The 25,140-nt window shown below is 48.9% G+C and overlaps 1 protein-coding gene across 1 annotated transcript in view; it reads right to left on the bottom strand.

Moving 5' to 3' along the window:
* The window catches only part of SCRIB (scribble planar cell polarity protein), a 107,892-nt gene that overhangs the window by 23,726 nt on the left and 59,026 nt on the right, over positions 1-25,140 (bottom strand). The window contains 10 exon segments of the mRNA XM_080610144.1: positions 3,616-3,741; positions 4,593-4,634; positions 5,158-5,208; positions 8,335-8,403; positions 10,895-11,269; positions 15,155-15,238; positions 15,953-16,009; positions 20,425-20,481; positions 20,663-20,782; positions 21,489-21,677. Coding sequence (XP_080466270.1) covers positions 3,616-3,741; positions 4,593-4,634; positions 5,158-5,208; positions 8,335-8,403; positions 10,895-11,269; positions 15,155-15,238; positions 15,953-16,009; positions 20,425-20,481; positions 20,663-20,782; positions 21,489-21,677 — 1,170 coding nt within the window.

The following is a 25,140-nucleotide window of genomic DNA, read 5'->3' as shown; positions in this document are numbered from 1 at the left end:
ACAGAAACACAAGCGGCGTATTGTATACATGCTATGTACAGCAGCACATGTATCACAGCCCTGATTTACTTCTTGGGTGGTGGAGGAATGATACTTTTGGTGGTACAGATCCTCACTGACCTGACCAGAATGTTGTGACTGATCTCTTGGTCAAGGGGCCACATTGTTGTCACAGCCCTTGAGGATTTGCACCCAATTCAAATAGCATGTGCCTGGTGGAATCAGTGGCAGCTCACTCAGGGATCTCTAATCTGGAGAAGATCTGCTTTTGATCTCAAATTTTCCCTTCACAGAATTCCACTGACTCAGAAACATCTAATATGGTCCAAGAGGACCCTCCTCTTGCTCGTCTTTACTGGGCTTTTCCTCTCTTATCTTCCCTGTGATCTCTCCTATCACATTTAGGGAGGAAGAGTTGGGATGACCTGCTCAAAGCACCACAGAGATGAATGGGAGTAGGGAGTAAATGACACCACCACCTTCCTTTCTACTAGAAACTTCCTTTCTACTAGAAACCCCTTTTAGTTGCTTCATTTCTTCAATCCCTTTGGCTGCACTAACTCAGTTTCAGGTGTTTGTGATTTTTCTCTGTCCTGGACTGAGGCAAAATTATGTTGTTTGCTGATGTTCCGTTCTGCATAGGCTAAAGAACAGCACATCAAGATCAGAACAGATTGTAAATATGTGAATTGTGGCCCATTACATGGATGCATATAGCTGTTTATCTGCAAATCAGGTCTCCGATTTGGTCTCATGTCATACAAGCCTACATGAAAACAGAAGGGCTGTACTGCAGGTATACAGTCTTCTGTCATGGCAAAGACCAAAATATCTGAAACTTTTAGAATAGAATCATAGAATAGTTAGGGTTGGAAAGGACCTTAAGATCATCTAGTTCCAACCCCCCTGCCATGGGCAGGGACACCCCACACTAAACCATGCCACCCAAGGCCTCATCCAACCTGGCCTTGAACACCGCCAAGGATGGAGCATTCACAACCTCCCTAGGCAACCCATTCCAGTGCCTCACCACCCTCTCAGTAAAGAATTTCTTCCTTAGATCCAATTTAAACTTCCCCTGTTTAAGTTTGAACCCGTTACCCCTTGTCCTGTCACTACAGTCCCTGATGAAGAGTCCATCCCCAGCATCCTTGTAAGCCCCCTTCAGATACTGGAAGGCTGCTATGAGGTCTCCATGCAGCCTTCTCTTCCCCAGGCTGAACAGTCCCAACTTTCTCAGCCTATCTTCATACGGGAGGTGCTCCAGTCCCCTGATCATCCTCGTGGCCCTCCTCTGGACTTGTTCCAACAGTTCCATGTCCTTTTTATGTTGAGGACACCAGACCTGCACACAGTGCTGCAAGTGAGGTCTCACGAGAGCAGAGTAGAGGGGCAGGATCACTTCCTTTGACCTGCTGGTCACGCTCCTTTTGATGCAGCCCAGGATACGGTTGCTTTCTGGGCTGCAAGCACACACTGAAGCCGGCTCATGTTCATTTTTTCATCGACCAACACCCCCAAGTCCTTCTCTGCAGGGCTGCTCTGGAATCTCTTCTCTGCCCAACCTGTAGCTGTGCCTGGGATTGCTCCCACCCAGGTGCAGGCCCTTGCACTTGGCATGGTTAAACTTCATCAAGTTTGGCATCAGCCCACCTCACAAGCATGTCGAGGTCCCTCTGGATGGTATCCCTTCCCTTCGGCGTATCAACCAAACCACACAGCTTGGCAAACTTACTGAGGGCACACTCAATCCCACTGTCCGTGTCACCGACAAAGATGTTGAACAAGACCGGTCCCAACACCGATCCCTGAGGGACACCATTCGTTACCGGTCTCCAGCCGGACATCGAGCCATTGATCACAACTCTTTGTGCGGCCATCTAGCCAGATCTTTACCCACCGAGTGGTCCATTCATCAAATTGATGTCTCTCCAATTTAGAGACAAGGATGTCGTGTGGGACAGTGTCGAACACTTTGCACAAGTCCAGGTAGATGACGTCAACTGCTCTGCCCCTGTCCATCAGTTTCATGGTCCCATCATAGAAGGCCACCAAATTGGTCAGGCAGGATTTCCCCTTAGTGAAGCCATCCTGGCTGTCACCAACCATCTCCTTGTTTTTCATGTGCCTTAGCATGCCTTCCAGCAGAATCTGCTCCAAGAGTTTGCCAGGCACAGAGGAGAGACTGAGTGGTCTGTAATTCCCTGGGTCATCCATTTTTTCCTTCTTGAAAATGGGGGTTATATTTCCCTTTTTCCAGTTGTCGGGAACTTCACCTGACTGCCATGATTTTTCAAATATGATGGCCAGGGGCTTAGCAACTTCATTCGCCAGCTCCTTCAGGACCCCCGGATGGATTTCGTCAGGTCCCATGGACTTGTGTACATTTAGGTTTTTAAGATGGTCTCGAACCAGATCCTCTCCTACAGTGGGCCTAGGGTCTTCATTCTTACAGTCCCTGCGTCCGGCTTCCAGGACTTGGGTGGTGCGGTCAGAGCCTTTGCCAGTGAAGACCGAGGCAAAGAAGTCATTAAGAACCTCAGCCTTCTCCAAATCCAGGGTAGTCAGTTCTCCTGATATCTTCCGGAGGGGGCCTATGTTGTCCCTAGTGTATCTTTTATTAGCTATGTACCTATAGAATCCCTTCCTGTTATCCTTAACATCCCTAGCCAAGTTCAGTTCTAACTGGGCCTTAGCCTTCCTCACCTGGTCCCTAGCTTCCCGGACAACATCCCTGTATTCTTCCCAGGCCCCCTGTCCCTGCTTCCACCTTCTGTAAGCCTCTTTTTTCCTTTGAATTTTCCTGAGCAGCTCCTTTTCCATCCAAGGAGGTCTCCTGGCCCTCCTGCTGCACTTCCTTCTCGTTGGGATGCAACACTTCTGAGCTTGTAGCAGGTGATCCTTGAATAACAACCAACAGTCTTGGGCCCCCCTGCCCTCTAGGGCTATATCCCATGGAACCTGACTAAGCAGGTTCCTGAAGAGGCCAATCAACCATACAGCCCAGGGAATATGAATCTTTCAAAACCAATCATTTTGCAAATCATAAAACTTACTATCAGCAAGCTGGTCTCAGCTCCTGCTCTGAGATGAGACATGATAGACAAAGGTCCTGAAAGATTTATGCCTGAGCAGAAGGCAACACCTCATAAATAATGAGCTAAATCTGTATCTGCTCTGGGGATTTCAGCCACGATACAGTTTCAACTTCTTTGCTACAGTTTGCTAACTTCTTGAACAGGTAAGTGAAGACACAGACTGGTGACATTCTTTTTAGAAAATCATAGAATCACAGAACCATGGAATGGTTTGGGTTGGAAATGACCTTAAAGCTCATCCCGTTCCACCCCCTGCCACGGGCAGGAACACCTTCCACTAGAGACTAGGTTGCTGAAAGCCTCATCCTTAAACACTGCCAGGGACGGGGCAGCCATGACATTCTACTTGTGACAAGTTCTTACCCAGGGCATCCAGAGTGATGGATAAACAGGACCAGCCTTAGCTAAGACATGTCATCTTTAAATGACCAAGTCACCTACCCGCCAGGAGAAGTGGCACTTTAGCAACCCTGGGCAGATAGACACCACTCAGCAAGGAGGAACTCAGGCCACTTACAGAGTTCTGGATACTGAAGCACAGCTCAGGTTGCTGGAAGGGATTGGGGCTGTCCCCGTCCTCTGAATTATGCGAGGCAGCATTTTGTCGCACTCGGGAAAGAGGCTGAATGACGCCTGGCTTGGTCTGCTTGTGTCAGTGCCCCGTAGCGTGGCAGAGCCAGAGGAGGAGGGCAGGAGAGAGAGGGAGAGGATGGGGGAGAGAGAAATGAGCAGTTAGGGCAGCAAGATGTCTCTGCCATGCAAGTGAATAAGACAAATCCATGCACTGAGCTCAAGAGGGAGAGCTACTGAAGCGAACACCAACCAGTGACTCTGATGCAAGTACTTTGGACAGGCAAAGAGGTTCAGACAAGTCAGGGTCACAACAGGACCAGTGGGTCATACAGAAGGCCAGGAGACAAGGAAGAATCTGCTCTACAAGTAGCAGCTACAAGGGTCAGAGGCGTATGGCACGAGTACGTCAAAGCTTGCAGAATCTAAGTGTTAAGAATGGAAGATGCAGCAGGGAAACATCAGCCAGGAATGGGTATTGGCAAAAGCTGGGGAGGAAAATGAACTGAGGCCCATCTAGGGCTGCAGTTGGAAATGCAGACATAAGAGCGGAGACAAGAGCCTGAGCTTTGACCTAGATGTCATCACTGTTGCATGTTGTATGGATATGAGGAAAACATCCAGTACTAAAGAGAATAAAAGCAGGAATTGACTAAGCCAGGAAAAAACATGAGTGAAAGCTGCAAGGGTGAACAGGAATAAAAGCTGCAAAAACAGTCGCATCAAGTTTTCAAGTTTATGGTATTTAAGATGTGGTGCATTTGTGCAAACTTGAGGCATAGCAGAGAACTGAAGACAGAATAGGAGCCAACAGTGAAGACTTGCAGGGCTGGAATTGAGCACACAGAGAAGGAAGAGACAAGCTCGATGTGCTCGACAATGCACAGGGACACTATAAGAAGGTCTCATGGTAGATGTACTTACAGATTTACTGTCATCCTGCGATGTAATGAAGTTAATGGAAGCCTGGAAACAAAAATACTGGTGTAAATTCGGAGTCCACACAGGAAACCTTTTAGTTTACCCTGCTCCATACAAGCAGAAATACAAAACTCCCAACCCCTTCCCTGCCCCATAGAGGGAAAAGCCCCCAAGCTTCACACTAACCCCCACCATACCTCCTTCTTCAAGTGGGGAGCAGTCCAGAGCCCACCCACAAGAGCTTCGTCAGCTATGTGAGAAGGCACAACAGCTCTCTGCACATATTCAAGCACTGACCCCCACCTTCCCCTTCCCTGCATCTTGTTTGCATCCCCTGCCCTCTGCACTTGCTACTGAGCTTGAGCAAAGCCACCAGGAAGCCTCCACGCTGCCAGGAAGCGTTCGGAGATGCCATCTCAGCCGTGGCCAGCGGGGAACAGCCCCTCGAGCCCCAGCGGCCGCCCGGTGCTGCTCCCTGCAGCGAGCACCAAGCCCGGGAGCGGGGAACGCGGCGTCGGGTGGGAGCAGCATGGAGCAGCAGCACACACTGCACACCAGCAGCACTTACAAAGCGGGTCTCCCTGCCTGCCAGGTGAGCAGGCCGAGGGGCTGCAGGCGTCTGGAGAGTGGCAATGCCAGGGAGGATCGTCGGGGGGGAGACCGGGAGAGAAAATGAACAGACCGGGATTTCCGCGTGAGGCCGGCGCCTTTCCCCGCACAGAACCGCGTTCTCGGAGCTGGCAGCGCCCCCACGCAGCTCCCTACCGTGGAGAAAGCCCCTCGGCCCCCGTCGGCTTGCACACACAGACCCGCCAGACACCCGCTTCCTCCCCTCGCCTGCTGCTCCCCCACAGGAAGCTGCCAGAACTCAAGGCCAGGCAAGACCGTCATGACACCAGTTTCCCTCAGTAAGCCCACATCCCTCAGGATCCCACAGATCTCAAAACTATGCCTGTAAGTTCTGGCTGGAGTACAGGATGTCAAAATCAAAGAATTTACATTAAAAATAGATGGCGGCAGAGAATTAGAGATGCAATTCCTTGGAACTTCTACTCCAGAGCAAGTGTGAAGCGCAAGTCTCCTGAATCCCCACCAAATGTACAAGCCCCAAGGCTGGTGATTGCCCTGTGTCCTTCAGTGTTATCTGTTGGACCTGCTCCATTTTGTGTAACATTCATTGTCCAGAGAGAACTAAATCCACGGGATGCAGTTTTACCTGACACACACAAGGCAGCTCCGTAAGACTCATCCAGAATATACTAAATCATGTAAATGTGACAGAAAGCTGATGTAGAAAGTGTGGGGCTGAGAATGCCACTGGCCTGACTAAGGGCTCAGCACTGGACAACAAGGCTTCTTCAGGAACAACTGCCAGTGGCACTAATTCACAACAGACATAGACGAAGGAAAAAGGCTCTGGAAGTGAGACACAGACTCACGAATGGAAGCAAGGAGCAAACCTGCTGATGGCTTCAGAGGGCTAAAACAAAGGACAAAGTCATGAAATTGGCTATTAGATCATTAAATACTTTGCTCAAGCCACAGAGAATTCATGATACAAAACCCCTGAAGTGATAAAACAAAGTACAGCAAGTGCTACATAACAGGAATTTGAGACATTCAGCCTAAAATTGGAGAGGAAATGCCTGCACCAACAAAAAAATGGTCCTGGGTGCTCTTAACTCCGTAGAAGGCATCAGTGAGACCTTGTTGATTCTTCTCAAGAGCCATGGAGGACAGAGTGAACCTGGGAAGTTTCCACTGTCAGCGCAGTGACTTCTGTGAGAGACAAAGCTGTCGCTGCTGCCACAGGAATGGAATAATGACAAGCTATTGGACTCTAAAGACAATTTATCACTGAGCAAGCCCATCATGGCTTAGAAGAACAGATGGCATTAGATAGTTGCTAGGGGCAAGGACACTGGCACTGAGCTTCCAATGTCAAAACACTGATAAACAGAAGCATCAGGGTACTAGAAGAGTTGCCTGCAACAAACTGGAACGATGAACATTCCATCCAAACACAAGTTAAAAAAAATCACACTGGAGCTGGCTCTCAGAAAGATGCAGAATTCCCATCTCCAGAGGCGTTCAAAACTGAACTGCTCATGGCCTTGAGCAGTTGGACCTGCTCAGACTGCGCTTTTAGGCCAGACCATCCTCCATAGATTGTTCTGTGAGCAGCTGCACGGCCACCCTTTGGGATTTGGGCCTCATTTTCATGTGAGAGCTGAAGATCTTTTATCACAGACTCAGGTTGGAAAAGACCTTTAAGATCATCGAGTTCAACCATTAACCTTGCATGGCCAAAGCCACCACTAAACCGTGTCCCTAAGTGCCACATCTACACATCTTTTAAACACTTCCAGGGACAGTGACCCCAGCACTGCCCTGGGCAGCCTGTTCCACTGCTTGATAATCCTTTTGGTGAAGAAATTATCCCTAATCTCCAGTCTAAAGCTCCCCTGGTGCAGCTGGAGGCTGCTTCCTCTTGTCCCATCCCTTGTTCCTTGGGAGCAGAGCCCAGCCCCCTCCTGGCTCCATCCTCCTGTCAGGCAGTTGTAGGAAGTGATAAGGTCCCCCCTGAGCCTTCTCCAGACTAAACTCTCCCACGTCTCTCAGCCATTCCTCATTATACTTCCGCTCCAGGCCCTGCACAAGCTCCATTGCCCTTTTCTGGCCCTGCTCCAGCAGCAAATTAACATCTAGATCTCTTTTTATTGTAGAATGAGGAGAATCATCCCCACTCCATTCCTTCTAAACAGAAAAAGCCAGGGGAAGTGCCAGAGCCAGCGGAACCACAGCTGGAGAGCAGCTGCACTCCCCAGGAATGCCACAGACACAGGATGACTAAGGAGGGAGAACAAAGCCCCCAGCAGAAAAAAACAGGAACATGTATTGACTTTGAAGGGACAATTTAAAAATTCTATCCATGAATATTGACCTTCCAACGGCTGAAGTGACCGGTGGAACCTCCTGCCCCAGGATGAGAAGTGAAATCAGAGACTTGGGACAATTTAAAAGAAGAGAACAGAGTTGAAACAAGAACCAAGAATGGCTTGTGAGAACAGGTAATGCTTACCAAACCCACGATAAAATCCAAATTACCAGGAATACAGAAACTTCCCATTTCAGAGTGAAAGCTGGCCTTGTACCAAAGAGTGCTAGAAAATACTCCCCCTAAGGGGAGGTTCACCTGTGACTGTCTGCTGCAGGATCCTTCCATTTTCTTCCCAACATCTGACGTGGGGAGCTGGCAGCATCACCAACAGAACCAGGGGCCTCTGGGAGACCAAGCAGCACTATTTTACAGACTTGGGATGGTTCTCCTGGTTCACAGACCTGGGATGGTTCTGGTTTACAGACCTGGGATGATTCTCCATATCCTGACTTCTCAATTTCTTCTGGTATTGCCAAAATTAAATAGTCTCTGGAAAAGGCACTGCTGAGGCCATTTCTCAAGATACAACTCCTATTCTGCAGTCACTCTTGGCATTGCCCTGCTCATTACCCCTCAGAGCAATAACTTTCCACTGAGTTTATGACTAGTTAATTATACTGCTGGGTCTCTGAGACATTCTGAAAGAGCAGAACTCTTCCCCTAGTTCTCTAGTTCCTCCTGTGATCGACACTCCTTCACCTCAAGGATGGAAATGATTCTGAGCTCCCTGTGCCCTGGTACCATCCTGCCCTGGAAGCATGCTCCCTGCCTCTTCCCACATTGCCTCCCCTGGGACACTCTCACCTGCTGGTTACAAGGAGAATAGGGGGGTTCACGCCTGGCATTTCCCGTCCCCGACTCGCCCACAGGAGCCTGAAAGAGAGAAGACAAAGCTGGATAGTTACTATACAGCAGGAACTTCCATGCCTCTCCCTTAGCCCTGAGACTGGGAGACAAGGGAGACCATGGACATCCAGCTGAGGCCAGCTATGGGCCACCTCACCACGACAGAACACTCAGCAGGGGCCAATAGCAGCTGGCACACTGCAGAAACTTGTGAAAAGTGCTGGAAACAGCAAAGGAATTAAACATTGGAATGGAGATCATCAAGGCCAACTGAATCAGGCTAAAGCCTTCTGCCTTGTAAGACATTGCTCCCCCAACTGGGCCCTCAACAGACTAGTGCAGGCAATCCACCTGTTGTATAGACATGGAGCATAAAACGCACTCCTGACTGAGAGGAGACAAGATTAATTTCCAGCCACATCCACTGCTGTGGGCCTCCTGGTAAGCCCTTTCCAAGTAGTCCAGAGCATGGGAAGGACAGGGCTTTCACCTCATGGTCACCAGTGCTCAGGCTGAACCAGCCTACAGTGAGCCCTAACAGCTAGAACAAGAAAGCAGAGTCCCAGACATTCCCTATAGTCTATCCACAGGACTCAGGAGCATGATTTAAATAGTATTTTAGATGCCTAAAGTTGGGAACAGGTCATTTGGGTTGTAGAGAACTCTGAGCAAATCTAGGGTTTCACAGTCATTAATACCATACCCATGCAGGACTGAATAATGCCAATTTGATTTGAGTCAGCCTTAGCTAATGGTATTTCTACTGACCAAGCCAGGAGACATGATCTGAAGCTTGTATTGGAGCACAGAAAACATCTGATCCTCCTTAGCACTGTAATGACAGAGAACACAGCAGGATCAACTGGTATGCTCCCATGCCTCCACTGCAAAGAGTGCTCTTGCTCACCCTGCTTCTGGCTACTGCTGTCCAAGTCCTACCATGTGCCAGCACATCATCTTGCCAACCCCCAAGGCAGGAGCTGCTCTACAATACTGCTTTCAGGGACTTGAGCTCCCTAATCCATCTGATATGACTGCTCTAGTGCTGGTGCCAGCACACAGAACACGCAGGCAGTGGGAAATGATCCCTTTTGACAGCTACATGGAATTAGATTAGCTCCAGCTACATGTGACACCCACCTCCAGTCTGATGACAGCTGATCTGACATAAAGTCTACCTTCAAAAAGTGCTTTGTTACCACTGCTTTTCTTCATAGAATGGTTTGTGTTGGAAGGGATCTTAAAGCTCATCCAGCTCCAACCCCTGCCATGGGCAGGGACACCTTCCACTAGAGCAGGTTGCTCCAAGCGTGTCCAACCTGGCCTTGAACACTGCCACGGATGGGGCAGCCACAGCTTCTCTGGGCACCCTGTGCCAGTGCTAACCTGGAACATAATATCTTAGGGTCTAGTCCTTGCTCTGCCACAGTTTCCTGTGCAACAGTGAGGAAGTTAAACACAGATTTCCCAGAGCAGAAAGTTCTCCCCTGAAATTGGAAAGTCTGGATACACTAAAACATCTCCTCAAGGAACACTGTGCTGCTGGGCTGCAGATAAACCATGTCAGGTGCACTGCCTCTTAGCTTTCACAAGTCTAAAAATGGCTGTGTTTGTTCAGGCCCAGATACCCACATGTGACACCACCACCATTATTCTACAAGCCCCACTCACAACCGCAGCAGATGGGGAACACCACAGCTATGAGCCTGACTCCTGCCCAACCAGACAGACACAGGGGAAGTCATAGAATCCCAGAATCCCAGACTGGTTTGGGTCGGAGGGACCTTACAGCTCATCCAACTCCAACCCCTGCAACGGGCAGGGACACCTTCCACTAGAGCAGGTTGCTCCAAGCCCTGTCCAACCTGGCCTTGAACACTGCCAGGGATGGGGCAGCCACAGCTTCCCTGGGCACCCTGTGCCAGTGCCTCAGCACCCTCACAGGGAAGAGCTTCTGCCTAAGAGCTCATCTCAGTCTCCCCTCTGCCAGGTTAAAGCCATTCCCCTTGTTCTATCACTACAGTCTCTGATGAAGAGCCCCTCTGTGGCATCCTTTAGCCCCCTTCAGATACTAATAGGAGCTAGTAATATAGGAAGGCTAATATGAGGTCTCCATGCAGCTTCTCTTCTCCATGCTGAACAAACCCAGCTCTCTCAGCCTGTCTCCAGAGGAGAGGTGCTCTGGCGTCCTTATCATCCTTGCGTCTTCCTATGGACTTGCTCCAACAGCTCCATGTCCTTATGTTGGGGACACCAGAACTGGGCTCATGACTGGCATTGCTGAAGTTGCCTGATGTGGCTGCTTCCCCTCAGAGAGGGCTCAGCAGTGTACACTCAGCAGAAACCGGGTTCATTAGTGGCTGGAAGATACCTCAGTGACCATCAGTGCCCAATAGCCCCTGCAGGCTACGCTCAGAAGTACTTGTGTTAGGCAAGACAGGAGCATGCAGAGGGGTTTAGTTGTGCGCTGGCAGCCCTGCCTGTGTGAGTGCATGCCACACACCATGCTGGAGCTTGCCTTGGAGTACAGGCTGGTCTGCAGCACTCCCCCCCTGCCATAGCCCAGTGGTGGGCCGCCCAGCCCGGACTTGCCCCTGCGGTTTGCCACCACGAAGGGGTTCTGGCTGAAGAGGATGGGCTGGGAGTCGATCAGGCATTCCTGCTCCAGCATCTGCTCCTGGGACACGGGGCCACCTGCAGGGTCCTGCTTGTCTACCAGGGGCTTTTCTGTCCCGCTCGTGCATGCGTTGGGCGATGCTGAGTCCCGAGGAAGGGCAGCCACGCTTCCGATGGCCGGATCCGGGCATGAATCGCGGCTGTCCTGTGCCACCGGCATGGACGGCACAGTGCAGTCACCCTCCATTCTGGAGCTGGCTTTATTATACTGAACACGCTGAGAGGAAAACAAAAGGATCAGAAAGAAATAAGGAGAACAGGGTAAAGGAGAGGAGGAAGAAAATATAGAGCTGATGCTGAAGGACAGGGGAGAGAAGAATTCCAGTACTAATGCCCACACGACCATCCCTTTTCTCACTTCTACTCTACCACCACTCTTGTGATCCCCAGTGCTCCTTCCAAGAGTTGTAGTCAGCATGCAACACGCACACACCAAGTACCTAACAGGCACAAGCACACTCCCTGCACTTTTCCAGCTCTCATCCACACTCCAGCAGCTCACACCGCTGCTCTCCAGCAACTGACTGCCAAAACCTGCACAAGCACATCCTCGCCATCTCACTGCAGCACATCCTCAGTTCAACTCTACCATCACATGTCCAAACATCAGTTGTCTCACCCCTCATACTTTCAAGCAGTTCCACACAGAGGAACACCCCCTGCCTACCTCCAGTGCACCTCCATACAGTCACACAGTTATCATCAGAGCATCACGCCACCCATTTGCATCGCACCTGCATGGGCAAACAAGCTTTTATGGCTCTACTTCACCAAAATACACCTCAACAACTAACAGAGAGCTAAATAACAGCCAACAGAGCACAGATCCCTTTGAGCATTCTTCCTGAAGGCAGGACTAAAACAGAGCTCCAGTTCTGCCTAGGCCCAGCTGGACCCATCCAAGATGAAACACTGACCTTTCTTCTTTGACTACCATAAAAGAGAGTTTGTTACCCCAGCCAAAGCCTTCTTCAGGGAAGCAGAGATAATCAGAAAGCAATGATCCAATCTCCTTCTACCCGAGCGCCTGCCAGGGAGCAGAAAGAGCTCTTCTGCTCAAAGCACATTCTCCAGCTCCTCTGTCATGGCAGCTCACAAAAATAGCTCTCAAGGGCTGGGTGGTGACTACAATGGCAGCTGAGAGGCTCAGGAATGTCTGGGGCCCTCCCCAAGCCCCCAACCCAACCTAAGTCAGTGGTTGGCAGGGCCCTGGCTCATATCCTATTTCCTCAGACCATGAAGCCTGTGTGACCCTTAGATATTTTGCTCTTGTAGCTATGTGACTTTCCAATGTAAAAACACCTATCAAAAAACCCCAAATAAAATCCTCCCAATTCCAATTTTCTTTTCCCAGAGTGCCACAAACTACACAAGCAAGAGGTCCAGTGCAAATTAAGTTACACCAGGCAAAAAGCACTTTCAGGAATGTTATTTGCTCACTGAGGAGCCTGTAGTGGCACCAGTCCTAGGCACCCACCATCACACACTGGGTCTGTCGGTGCCCCCGGCAGGCCCCTCAACATCACTACCACTGTCCCTTGCAGGCAGAAGAGCACAAACACTGAGCAGCCAGGCTCCAGGAGAATACCACCCCCCACGGCTGACTCTGCTTTGCACAGAGGGAAAAAGCAAACAATGCCTTTAGGGCACCGTGGAGGTGGGCACCTCATCCAGCCTGCATGAAGTCTGATGGGGAGCCTCAACCCCTGTTTTCTTCATGGGAATGATGGGAACTGAGCTCCATCTACCCCTTGCTTTCATCTCCAGTGCTGCTGCAGCGTGTGCCAGGGCAGGAGGCTTTGCTGCCCCCGCTTCACAGGGGCTATTTTTATCAGACAAGCAGCATTTTCCATTTGGGGTAAGCAAAGATTTGGGCAATGCCGTGTGCCTTTCCCAGCCTTGCCTCTGTCACTCAGGCAGGACCATCACATTTTAAGTTGAGTCTGCCAAGGCAAAGGCAGAAGAAATGCATTTGCACTTCCGATCCGTCACTGCCCCAGCCACTGAAACAAATCTAATTTGAAATCTCGTTGACAAGTGCAGAAAAAGAATCAATGGCAAGAAGCTGAAGAGAAACAGATTCAGGCCAGAAAGTGCAGACTGTTAATGAACTAACCATGGGGACACACTGCTGAGAGATGTAAAAGTCTTCTCCATTTCCTACAGTCACGATTCTAAATGTTTTGCTGTGGCTAGCAGCAGTCATTCATGGTTACAGCTTTCAAGCCTGTACTATGGAGAAGACAGAGGCTACAATAGGTCTTTTATTAGGTGATGGCAGTACCCAGCCATCTGAAACTCTGCAGACATCAAGTGACTGAGAAGCTGGCACAGCCTGAGGGCATTGCTCAGATCAGCATTCCCATGCAGCTTTCAACTGGAGTTTTGCATTGGGGTTTTAGAGGTTTACAAACAAACCAGGCTTGCAGCTCAGTCAGCCCTTGTTCTTCTGGCTCACAAAAGGCCCAATACACAGCAATAAAGATTAACCCAAGACAGACACCATCTGCCCCTTCTGCAGGGGCCATGCTCGGGGAAACCTCAGGACAAATTCCACACACAATCCATAACAATCCATTTGCAGCTCCTGCTCAGCAGTGTGGGAACAGCAGGGCCTGAGATTCTTTCTCAGGGAGCTGGGCAGCAACAAAGGATACGCAGACACTGCTTAAAGGAGGATGTACGTGTGAGAATGTAGGCCTAGATACAGAAAAAGTACTATGGGAACCAGGCAACAGCATCAGTCACATAACTGAGTCACCCTGTCTGACACCTGCTAACTGAACCCTGTGCTTTTCTGCTAGCCAGACACGACACTGATCTGTGCCCAAGTCTTCCTCACAGGCAGTCACCAAACAGGCCAGGGGCAGCTCCTGAAGGAATGCCAGAACCTCCCTGTCCTTGCAGCCCACATCTCCCTGAACTCAGGTTCAGAGCAAAGACAGGGCTGAGCAAGTGACAGCTGGAAAAAGATCAGCTGGGCACCAATTGGCTCTTCCCCTGAAATGGGACATTTATAGATGCCGCCCATACAGCGGGGCATTCCAGCGTGTTTGGCCCCACATTCCAGTACCCATTGGCTGATATGGAATTCTCTGCACACAAATGCTGCTTTGCTGTGCTCTGGATGACACCAGGGCTGAGCAGCAGAGGCAGCTGCCTGCCTGGGGCTGGCTCTCCCCTTGTTTCCAGCTGCTTACACCAAGAGATGCTAAAAATACATTAAACCTTTTCCTGATAATCCTTGGCTGTGTGAACAGCCAGGAATGCACAATCTGATGGTGATAGCAAAGGGTGGTCTTGCTGCAATAAGAGGAAAAGAATGGAGGTGAAGACAGAACATGTGTGAAGAAGCAGGCAGAAACCCACTGCAACAGGTATGATGCCGAGAAGATAAAACATGACCAAAGGAAGCAAAGATGGAGGGGTGGGATTTTACACAACACAGGGGAGAGAGATGACTTTGTAACCTGTGAAGTCTGTGAAATATGGATTTTCTCTCGGCTGAGCTGCCACCACAAACCAGGGGCTAAAATGCAGGTTCCAGAGGAGGCGTAGCCAAGGCTGTGTCAGGGCTAAGCCATAACGCGCAGTCACTGCCACTTTGCCTTCTGCAGTCCCAGATGGATCTTCATGTTCTTTTAATACCTCTGGTATCAGCACCGAGCATCCCTCCTCCTTTCTGAATACCGCCTCACGATGAATTTACAGCTAAGCCATGTGCACAACACTGTCATCTTCTGAGTCAGGAAGAATGTTCCCCTCCCTCCTCCGCAACTTTCAGTAGCTGCCTCCTTCCATGATACACCACTGCACTCTCCCATTCATGTGTCCTCTGCTGCTGTGCTGTTCTCTCTGCCTGGTTTGAGACACTTCCTTTGGCATCTCAGCAATGACACAGGCCATTTGAACACGACCTGGCTCTCAGCTCTGCTCATTTCCTTGTTCTAATGTTTTGTGGCCACCTCCTGCCTCAGACAGTGTCAAAGTCCACCACAGTTCTGCTTCCTGGTTCTCCTCTGTGGCAATGTCACCTCTCACCAAGGGCACAGGGCAACAGAACAACCACAGCCCGCCCCACGGACCCACAGGCCCCACTTACAGTGCGATTGACTCTCTGTAGGCCAGTGCTGGGCAAAGCAGCCAGGGTCCGATAGTCCAGCCTCAAAGGTTCACTGGTGATGTTCTGCAGAGGGGGGAGCACAAAAACACAACCACCAGGAAGAGATCAGGCCTGAAGTCAACTACATCAGCCAGAAAGAGCGATTAAAAGGAAACTACCCTTAGAAACAACCAACACCTTGTCTCCAAACTCTGCAGGAAGTTCCCACTGCCTGCAAATAAACCTGGAATTGTTCCAAACACAACCATGAGCACCCAGGACAGGGGCCAGGCTTGAGAAATCCTGCAGAGAACATGATGCCCTGGCCCTTGGTTACTCACCAGTGCACAGATCCCTCATTCCTCCTGCCTCACATGTACATGTCCATCCCGCACAGAGGAGAGGAGAACGTGACATACGTACCCGTCTTCTCCAAACAGCACCCAGAAAGGCTTCCAGCCTGGATCTGGAGGCACTTGAGACTGCAAATCTACAATTCCTCTACTGTATCTTTTCCCAACCTTAACTCACATTTATTGTGTAATTTCATTGAATTTTGTTTCCCATTTGCCTTTCTACTTCGAATCATTGCTTTTCACCATTCCTTCCTGAACCCCATTACAGATTTCCTCATTTCTGGTATCTTCCCTTATACCCCAAAGTCAAGTCTGTTGAGGGGATGCAGGGAATGGAGAGCAGAAGTTATGAGGAACAAGCACTTTTAGAGATTTCCATGGCCTTCAAGGCCAGTTGTGTCCCTTTTCTGTGACTCTCCAACCCTCCCACCATGCTCCTCACCTCTGCCTCCTCCTCAAGCTGCTGGGTGGCTGCCTCCCGCTCCCTACGCATCCACTCCTTCCATGAGACAGGACAGAGTCAGAGCAGCATCCAAGCAGCACAGGCAAAGAAAGATGGAAAGAGGTCATCACCATGCTGGGCAGGAACTCCAGAGGGGGGACAGAGGAGCATGAGCAGTACTGGGACAGGGAAAGGATGAGCAGAAACCCAGCACATACATTGAGCCTGGGGAAACAGCATCTGGAATTCTGCAGGAGTTATCACCAGCAAAACAGATGGGAACAGACACCCCATACAACACCGGCCAGGGTGTCACCAGCTGAAGGCTAGAGAGCAGATGTCTCCAAGATCCTCAGCAGGATCACTCCTGGGGAACAGTGAAGGGAGCTAAAGCCCCCCCCCCCCAAGCACAAGCTACAGCATCACTGAGGGAAAGAAGGTTGCTTATTGCTAGAAGAGACATCCTGACAGAGCACAGACTGGAGAGGCTGGAAGGAAATGGGAAAACAACTCTACAGAGCACAGGCCTAGATGTCACTAAGGAACTAAGGAAAAAGACCTAAAAAAATCACATGCTTGTTAATAGCATCACAGCCAAAAGACTATGTAGAGACAGGAACTGTCTAAGCATAAGGCAGGCTAAAATGAGCTGGTCAGCTCTCAGCCACCAGCAGAGCACAGGAGTGACCAGGGACTAATCCCACAGGCCCCAGCTACGGGCTTGCTTCCAAGCTGCAAGAGGAAGGTCATAGTGTTACTTGTCCTGAAAAATGATTTCTGTGCATTTATATTTCTGTGCCTGTTTGCCCGGCTCCTCTGCTGCTGGGCGAGGGCTGTGGACAAAAGCATCGTCATTTTGCTGTTTTATTGCTTATTGCAGCCCTCCTGACTGCTGCAACCCCATGTCCAGAAGTCCCCAGGCTGGAGGGAAGGGAGGTGGAAGGTAGCTGAGAAATACAGAGGAGCTAACTAAAAATTCTGATAGGGCCCTTCTCTTCAAAAGCATCTCAGTTTTGCCAAAACCAGTGTCCCACATCACACCCCGATCTCCAGACAGTAATGAGCAACACGAGAAGACACTAATCCTCTGGAAGATCACAAGAGCCAAAGGGATATTTAGGGATATTTAAACTAAAGTCTACTCCAAATCTGGTTATGCTTATTTTGGCCAAGTGTTCATGCTGACAGTAATCTTGTATGTGCGATCCTCCCCTGAGGTCTTAAGCTGAAGAGAGACAAGAGCACGAGCCAGCCTAGATGGAGCTGTGGAATGTTCAAAGTTCAGCTCTGAGTTCATCATCTGGGGAAGCTCTGGATTAAGACTAGAAAAATAACTACAGCTACAGAGCTGGGATAGAGAAGTGCACCATGGAGAGTCCAAGTTACTGGTACTTCTTTTAGAAACTGAATTATCAAAGAATGGAACTTGAACTTGAGAGATGGATGCAGTGAGTGCAACAGCGGTGTCTGAAAACCTCTACAGACGAGTGTAGCAAAGCCAAAGTTCTTCCCATTTCTCCAGTTCCCAACCTCACTGCAAGGAGACACGTTTGATCTCTATCACTCTTGTTCAAGACTGAACATGAAATGCTGAAGCATTAGAGAAAAGGCACAAAAATGGTGACACAAACAGATTTTCTGAGCATCTGGCACTGAGGTGGGAACTTCCTCCACTATTACAATGGCAACCATACAGTGCTGGCTCCATCACTGATATAAATTTCATCATCAAATCCAGTAACAGAGACAGAATCCCAGTTTCAAGGCCATGCTAAAAGGCAGCAGCAGAAAAATATCTTTGCTCTTGGGTCTCTGACCATGGATCCCAAGATGTCAGAGGAGCTTGAAACATGTGGTGCCACCTCCTCCTTGTACCCCAATGGAAGGGACAGCAGAAAATATGAAATCTTTTCAAGGCGCAAACGATTCTGGAGGGGGTCTTGGCCTCTGCTGATCACCAGCTACAGACGTACTGCAGAGGTTGGACATACTACACTCATTATACTGAACCCTGCTGTAGTGGGAGAAAAGGCAGTGTATGGAAATACAGACCTCAGAGCTCCTGAAGCATGTGTCACTGCGATCTCAGAATCATAGAATCATAGAATCATAGAATAGTTAGGGTTGGAAAGGACCTTGAGATCATCTAGTTCCAACCCCCCTGCCATGGGCAGGGACACCCCACACTAAACCATGTCACCCAAGGCCTCATCCAACCTGGCCTTGAACACCACCAAGGATGGAGCATTCACAACCTCCCTGGGCAACCCATTCCAGTGCCTCACCACCCTCTCAGTAAAGAATTTCTTCCTTAGATCCAATTTAAACTTCCCCTGTTTAAGTTTGAACCCGTTACCCCTTGTCCTGTCACTACAGTCCCTGATGAATAGTCCATCCCCAGCATCCTTGTAGGCCCCTTTCAGATACTGGAAGGCTGCTATGAGGTCTCCATCTTAAATTTAAATTAAAATCAGAATCTTACAATCTTTCAAAAGGAGAACAGTAACATGAGCAGGGAGAGCCTTTATCTACCTAAGATTGAACCCATTCAGCCTGCTCAGACAGATGTTTTGGGCCAGACTTGCTCTTGTTTCACCTAATGGTGTTAGAAATGCTGGTAACGACACACAGTACCTGAAGACTTCTGGAGAGTGTTCAAACCCAAATGCTGCCAACCTAAACCTGGTAGGAAAACCCTTTGCTGTAACAGTAACACTATAAAATGAGGCTTTCTGAAACCACAACAAACCACTCTCAGTTCCTTCCTCTGGAAGGAACTGGACATTTCATAGAAAAAACCCAAATCTGATCTAAACTGGCTCTGCTCTGAGCTGAACCAAGTCACCTGTGACAGTTCCTTCCTTCACAGAATCACAGAATAGTTTGGCTTGGAAGAGACCTTTAAAGGTCATTTAATCCAACCCTCCCTGCAATAAGAGAGACATCTTCAACTACATGCTGGAGAGGGACTCTTCATCAGGGACTGTGCAACAGGACAAGGGGTGATGGGTTCAAACTGAAACGGGAAGTTCAGGTTAGGTATTAGGCAGAAGCTCTTCCCTGTGAGGGTGCTGAGGCGCTGGCACAGGGTGCCCAGAGAAGCTGTGGCTGCCCCATCCCTGGCAGTGTTCAAGGCCAGGTTGGACACAGGGGCTTGGAGCAAGCTGCTCCAGTGGAAGGTGTCCCTGCTTGTGGCTGGAACTGGATGATCTTAAGGTAGTTTCCAATAGAAACCAGTCTGAGATTCTATGATTCTAAGATTATTCTATAAGATCATTCCACTGGAAGATTTCCTATCTAAGTACACATCACAAACACCATCAGAACACCTTGCAGATCTTAAGGACAGAAATCCCATGTCTTATTCTGGCATGTGCCCACATCACCTTAATCTGTAGGCCAGCAAGGATAATGCAAAGCTTCCAAACGGATTCTGCCAGACACTGAATGCCTTTTGTCTCTCTACCCCAATCATCCATAAAGTCACATCCTGCACAGCCCACTGCAGTCACTGACAGAAGGCAGAGCAGGCTTATAGAGATATGAAATATATACATGTATATTTAATCCATCCTTGTTCTTTGCTGTCTCCTCTTACAGCCTGTGCCATCATCTGTTCAAAACTTTGACCATTTTTTCCAAATCAAGTAAAATCTCAAGTATTAACTAAATTCAAAGATCACCCCCATCCAGAATTTCCAACATAATCATACTCTTGTGAGACAGCAAATGTGAAACAAGCTGAGTGATTAGAACTACAGGAAGAACGTAGAGAAACATTAGGATTGTCTGAATTGGAAACCTGAAGAAACACCTGCAAAACAGAGCCAGAAAAGCAGATTCCTAATTGACAACACTGAAGAATTCCATTTCCCTTCATCTTCCACGAGAATCTGACTGCATAAATTACAGTTTTAAGAGAGATAATTGGAAATCCCAAGTCCTCTCAGGGCTTGGCCCTGCCCATCTCCCTGTGAAAGACTGAAGTGCTGGAACACAGAACTCTCATAATGAATCACAAAAATGATCATGTAAACTGAGGAACACAAGTATGTGCATGACTCACAGTGCCACAACTTCACTTCAGGGCAGCTCTGAGCTGTGTGTTCTCATCTTTGCTCAGAAAAGCTCTGCCAGGTCAAGAAGGGCTGTACAGAGAGAACTGACTGAATGTGGCACTTCCCAGCTAACAGACCGTTGTTCTCCAAGTTGCAGCTTGGCCAGGAGGTACCAGTAGGCAACAAAGATGAACTCTGTAAATAACAGGAGAGTTCCACCAGAGAGGTGCACAGGAAGGGATGGCAAAGCCAAGAAGCAGCTGAGTAACTGAGCGGTGCACTACAAGGAGGGAAGGCCCAAAGCCCCCATAGCATGAATGACTGGGTAGAGATGAGCTGTGGCATTTTCCTTGGGCCTCGCAGGCTTGGCAGAACTGCTGCCAAGAACAGACTGCTACACGAAAAGTCTCTCACCACTTTCTCCATTTCTTCTCTCTCCCACTGAGTTGCTTCTCTCACCATTTCCATCTCCTAGGAGAGACCAAAGTTAGAGCCACTTCACCCAGTGCTCTCCCACCGGAGCACCTGTAAGCTCATGAAGACTTCAGAGTCCCATCCTAGTGCATTCCTGACAAAAGTGCTGGGAACTGCTGACCCCATAAGAAGGAAGTCCACTACCCATCCTCCTCCCAGCTGCAGCCAGAACACCCACCTTCTGTAGGATCTCCAGTTCTTCAGGGCTCAAATCCCGATCAATAGAAGAGATACTTTCCAGGCTATTCTTGCGCCCAATACCAGCAGCAAAAGGGTTTGCAATAATTCCTGGGGACATCTAGAAAGCAAAAAGACAGTCAAACACGGTGGAAGCCCATAGAGTGCCATACAAAAAGCTCTACATCCTGGGCTCCCAGATGGAGAGTACCAAGACAATCAATCCTAGGCAAGCCAGAACTTTCCACAACTTGAAACCTCATTTCAGCTGTCAATTTCTCAAGGAACCTGAGACCTAAAGAAAGATGAATTTAAGTTGAATCAGGCACAGCCAGGGAATAAGGTGACCAGTGACTGGGTACATATTCCAGTGGAGAATAAAAATGCTTACTTGCTAAGCCCTGAAAAAAAGCCAGCTGTGAAGGCACAGGGCTGCTATGGGAAAGTGCTTCCCTGGGGGGAAAGGCACCAATAAACAGACAATTTGCTTTAAATATACATTGGCACAAGAAAAAGCAGGCATAAATAGCCTGGAGAAAATCAGTGTGAACACTCCCCTTCCAACCCTTGCAGGGACATTGTGAACAGTTCTGTAAGCAACACAAGAGACAGTCTCTTGATACTGTTGCTTTTATGAACTGGCAATCACCTCCAGTTCATAGAGCAGGAGACCAGAGGTTGAGACTGGGACCTCAAAACCAAAACCCAATCAACCAAAAATAAACTACAGCAAACAGCTGGAAAAATCCAGGGATCTTCTCTGAAGAAAGACATAGGATCCCTGTGGCACTGGTCACTGCGAGGGCACCCTGCACTTCAGTCCTCACCTCAATGGCAGCCGCAGCCTTGGGATCGAAGCCATCACACACCAGCACAAGAAGCGCGTCACCCACGCTTCGGAGGATCTGCACAGCTTCTGTGTGCGTCATTCCCAGCAAACTCTGATGGTTCACCTCCAGGATCCGCATTCCCACCTTCAGACGGCCATCCCGGGCTGCAGCCCCAGAGGAGCTCACCTGGAACACAATGCGGGGAATCGAGATATCACCGAAGGAGGTAAGAGAGGATCAGAGAGCTTGGGAACCACTGGGAAGAAGGGATGAAAGAGGACAGGATACAAAGGAGACGGGGGAAAGGCTGCAGCTACATGTCAGAGAAAGTGTCTGAAAGTACTTACATGTAGTTACAGAAAGGGCAGAAAAGGAAGAACGTGAACAGTTTGCTAAAGGAAAGAGGTATGGAAGGAATTTATTCTGGGAGATAAAAAGAATCTTTATTTGGAATGTGTTGTTCCAAGGAAAGAAACTGCTTTTGTTTTGCCAGTGCAGTGGGTAAGGAAGCAAGCTCTTGCCCCCAGTTTATCTTCACAGAAAGTGGAGGAATTTTTTTATTGGGAGAGAGGCAGAAAATGAGATACGGATAACTTTCGTGGACAAAGATAACTGAAGCAGAGACAAGAGCAACCAATAATGATGCCTGTCTGATTTCCAGCCTCTCTTTCAGGGAAATAATGTCTAACTTCCTCAGCAAGTGACAGGAACTCCCACTTACCTCACACACACAAGCAGTCACAGGGAAAGCAACTATATCCAGTACATTGATAAGGAACATGAAAGTCACAGCTTGTCTGAGGGAGTGCAAGCATCCAGGTATGTTTGAGGAGAGAATGAAATGCAAATGCAAACTCTGGCACCAAGACAAAGACAGGAAAGGCAAGGAGGTTTAGTCTTCTTTTTCTTTTGGAACAGGAAAACAGAACTAGCTGTGGGCATAGAGTGAAAAGAAAAAAACCAAACCCCCAAACACAAGCAAGCACAAGGCTCAGGAGAAAGACATGAGCTGGGGAAGTGAGAAAAAACTGAACAGTGCTGATAGGAGAAGCTACTACCAGGAACTAACAGAAATACCAGATACAACTTCAAGTGCCTTAGGGAAAGGAAGAGAATCACCATCGGGCATTGGTTTCTCTAATGGGAAAGTAAAGAGCCTGGAACAAAATGGGATGTACAGAGTCAAGCTGGAAATGGAGACGTGGGTACATCTGGCATCTCAGCAGACCTCACCAGGAACAGCAGAGGGAAACGAACAGCTTCAGTTCAAAGGCCCAGCCTCAAAGTCAAAGGACAACGTGACCAAGCTTTCCAAGGAGAGTGATGGGCAATGCTACACCAGGGCTTTGCAGAAAGAGTGCGTCTGTGCCAGGGAACTCAAGCAAAGTCTGTGGGGCTACGACAAGAGGCTAAGAAGAGCACAAGCGCACACGCAGTTGGTGGCTGGGGGTGGGAAATGCAAGGACCCATGTGGCTGGTTGTCAGTGTGGGGTGGAGGCACGGGTAACGTCAGAGAAAGGAAAGAAAGGAAGGAAGGATACTGCACACCATGTATTGCTGGACCCAGAGAGGCAAAAATCCCCAAATGAAAGGCATGAGTGTGTATTGGATTGATGAGAGCTGCTTTGGAGAAAACCCAAGGGATACATGTTTAATAAAGTGCCTGTAAAAAGAGAGAAAACATGCTGCAGCACTTCTCGCTTTAAGGCCTGGGGCGAGGGGAAGCAGCCATGCACGTTGCACATGATTCCTCAGGGCTGTGAAGGAAAACATGGAAGTGTGTGTGTGTGCATGCACAGGAGTGGCCACATGCAGCTGAACGGAACAAGACCAAGTACTCACAGTTTCTTTTCCAAGGACAGCAAGTGCATAGTGTGAGAGTAAAACACCCAGAAATAATGGGAGGAGGTGAAGTTAATGTAGGAAAAATGTCCTTAAAGCCAACTGCCATCTGTACTATTGATACATCCCTGACGGACACTGAGCTATCCCCACTGAGACACACCATGGAGTTCAACCTGTAGATCTAATTCATACCACTCATAGTCTTCAACTCCTAACACTTCACCGAGAAGTTTTACCAAGGAAAAAACTCATTGTAACTTTAAGAAAAAATGACAACTAAGGGACTCAATGGAAATGCAAACTAAGGAAAACTCAGGAGACAGTAGAAATCAAGACATCACAGGGGGAGGGGGAAGCAAAAGCACTACTTTGTCTCTCAGTTACTGGAAATATACAGTCCGAATGGGAGAAGCAGGAAATCACCAGGGTTAGGACAGATACAAGAGATCAAGCTGATGTGACACAGGTAAGGGAGAGTAGAAGAGCTCAGAGCTTTGCTGCTCTGCAGGCCAAACCAACCACTAGTGAGAATAAAAAAGTAGGGAGTGTAAACTAACTCTGCAATGGGGCTAATGTGTAAACCTCCCCAAACCCCTGAAGGAGATAAACCCAAACCTAATGACACCTTTGGGTGACATGGTTTAGTGGGAGGTGTCCCTGCCCATGGCAGGGGGGTTGAAACTAGATGATCTTAAGGTCCTTTCCAACCCTAACTATTCTGTGATTCTAATCATTAAAAATAACTGTAAGTTACAATAAACTCAAGTTTTCTTTTACTGCTATTACAAATATTGCAGCTCAATGTGCAATATTGCTTTGATGGAGCGAATTTCCTCTTTTAAAACTCAGATAAAGAAATTATACCCAAGTAATAACAAATGACGAGTATTTCTGTGAAGGCAGCCAATTATTAGAAAGGGTTAACTGGCAACTCTGAGTGTCCACCATCCAGCAAGGAATGAGGACCTGTCCTAGGTTCAGCAGTAGCAGTCATTTTTCTCCTTCTTAGCAGCTGGTGCAGCGCTGTTTTTGACTTTCAGCCTGGGAACAGAGCTGATAACACTGATGTTTTTAGTTGATGCTCAGTAATGTTTTCTCTGACCAAGGACTTTCTGAGTCTCATGCTCTGCCAGGGAGGAGGGGAAGCTGGGAGGAAGCAGAGACAGGACACCTGACCCAAACTAGCCAAAGAGGTATTCCATATCACAGCATGTCATGGCCAGTATATAAACTGTGGGGAGTTACCCAGAAGGGCAAAATCACTGCTCGGGTCGGGCTGGGTATCAGTCGGTGGGTGGTGCGCAGTTGTATTCTCTTCCCTTATTATTTCCCTTATCGTTATTATTCTTGGTGGTAGCAGTAGTGGTTTGTGTTATACCTTAGTTACTGGACTGTTCTTATGTCAACCCATGGGAGTTACGTTCTTTCAATTCTGCTCCCTATCCCTCTGGGAGCAGAGGGAGGAAGCAGGAGGAGTGAGTGAGCGGCTGCATGGTTCTGGGTTGCCAGCTGGGCTTAAACCACGACAGGACCCCAGCACAAGAGGGATGTGGAGCTGTTGGAGTGAGTCCAGAGGAGGCCATGGAGATGCTGCGAGGACTGGAGCAGCTCTGTTCTGGAGCCAGGCTGAGAGAGAAGGGCTGGTTCAGCCTGGAGAAGAGAAAGCTCCTTAAGGAGAGACCTTAGAGCAGCTCCAGTACCTAAAGGGGCTACAGGAAACCTGGAGAGGGGCTTTGGACAAGGGCCTGCAGGGACAGGACAAGGAGCGTGGCTTTAACCTGCCAGAGGGGAGACTGAGATGAGC

Source organism: Psittacula echo, assembly GCF_963264785.1.
Source record: "Psittacula echo genome assembly, chromosome: 2".
In the NCBI taxonomy this organism is placed as follows: Eukaryota; Metazoa; Chordata; class Aves; order Psittaciformes; family Psittacidae; genus Psittacula; species Psittacula echo.
The sequence above is the reverse complement of the archived record's forward strand: the minus strand, read 5'-3'. Positions and strand labels throughout refer to the sequence as shown.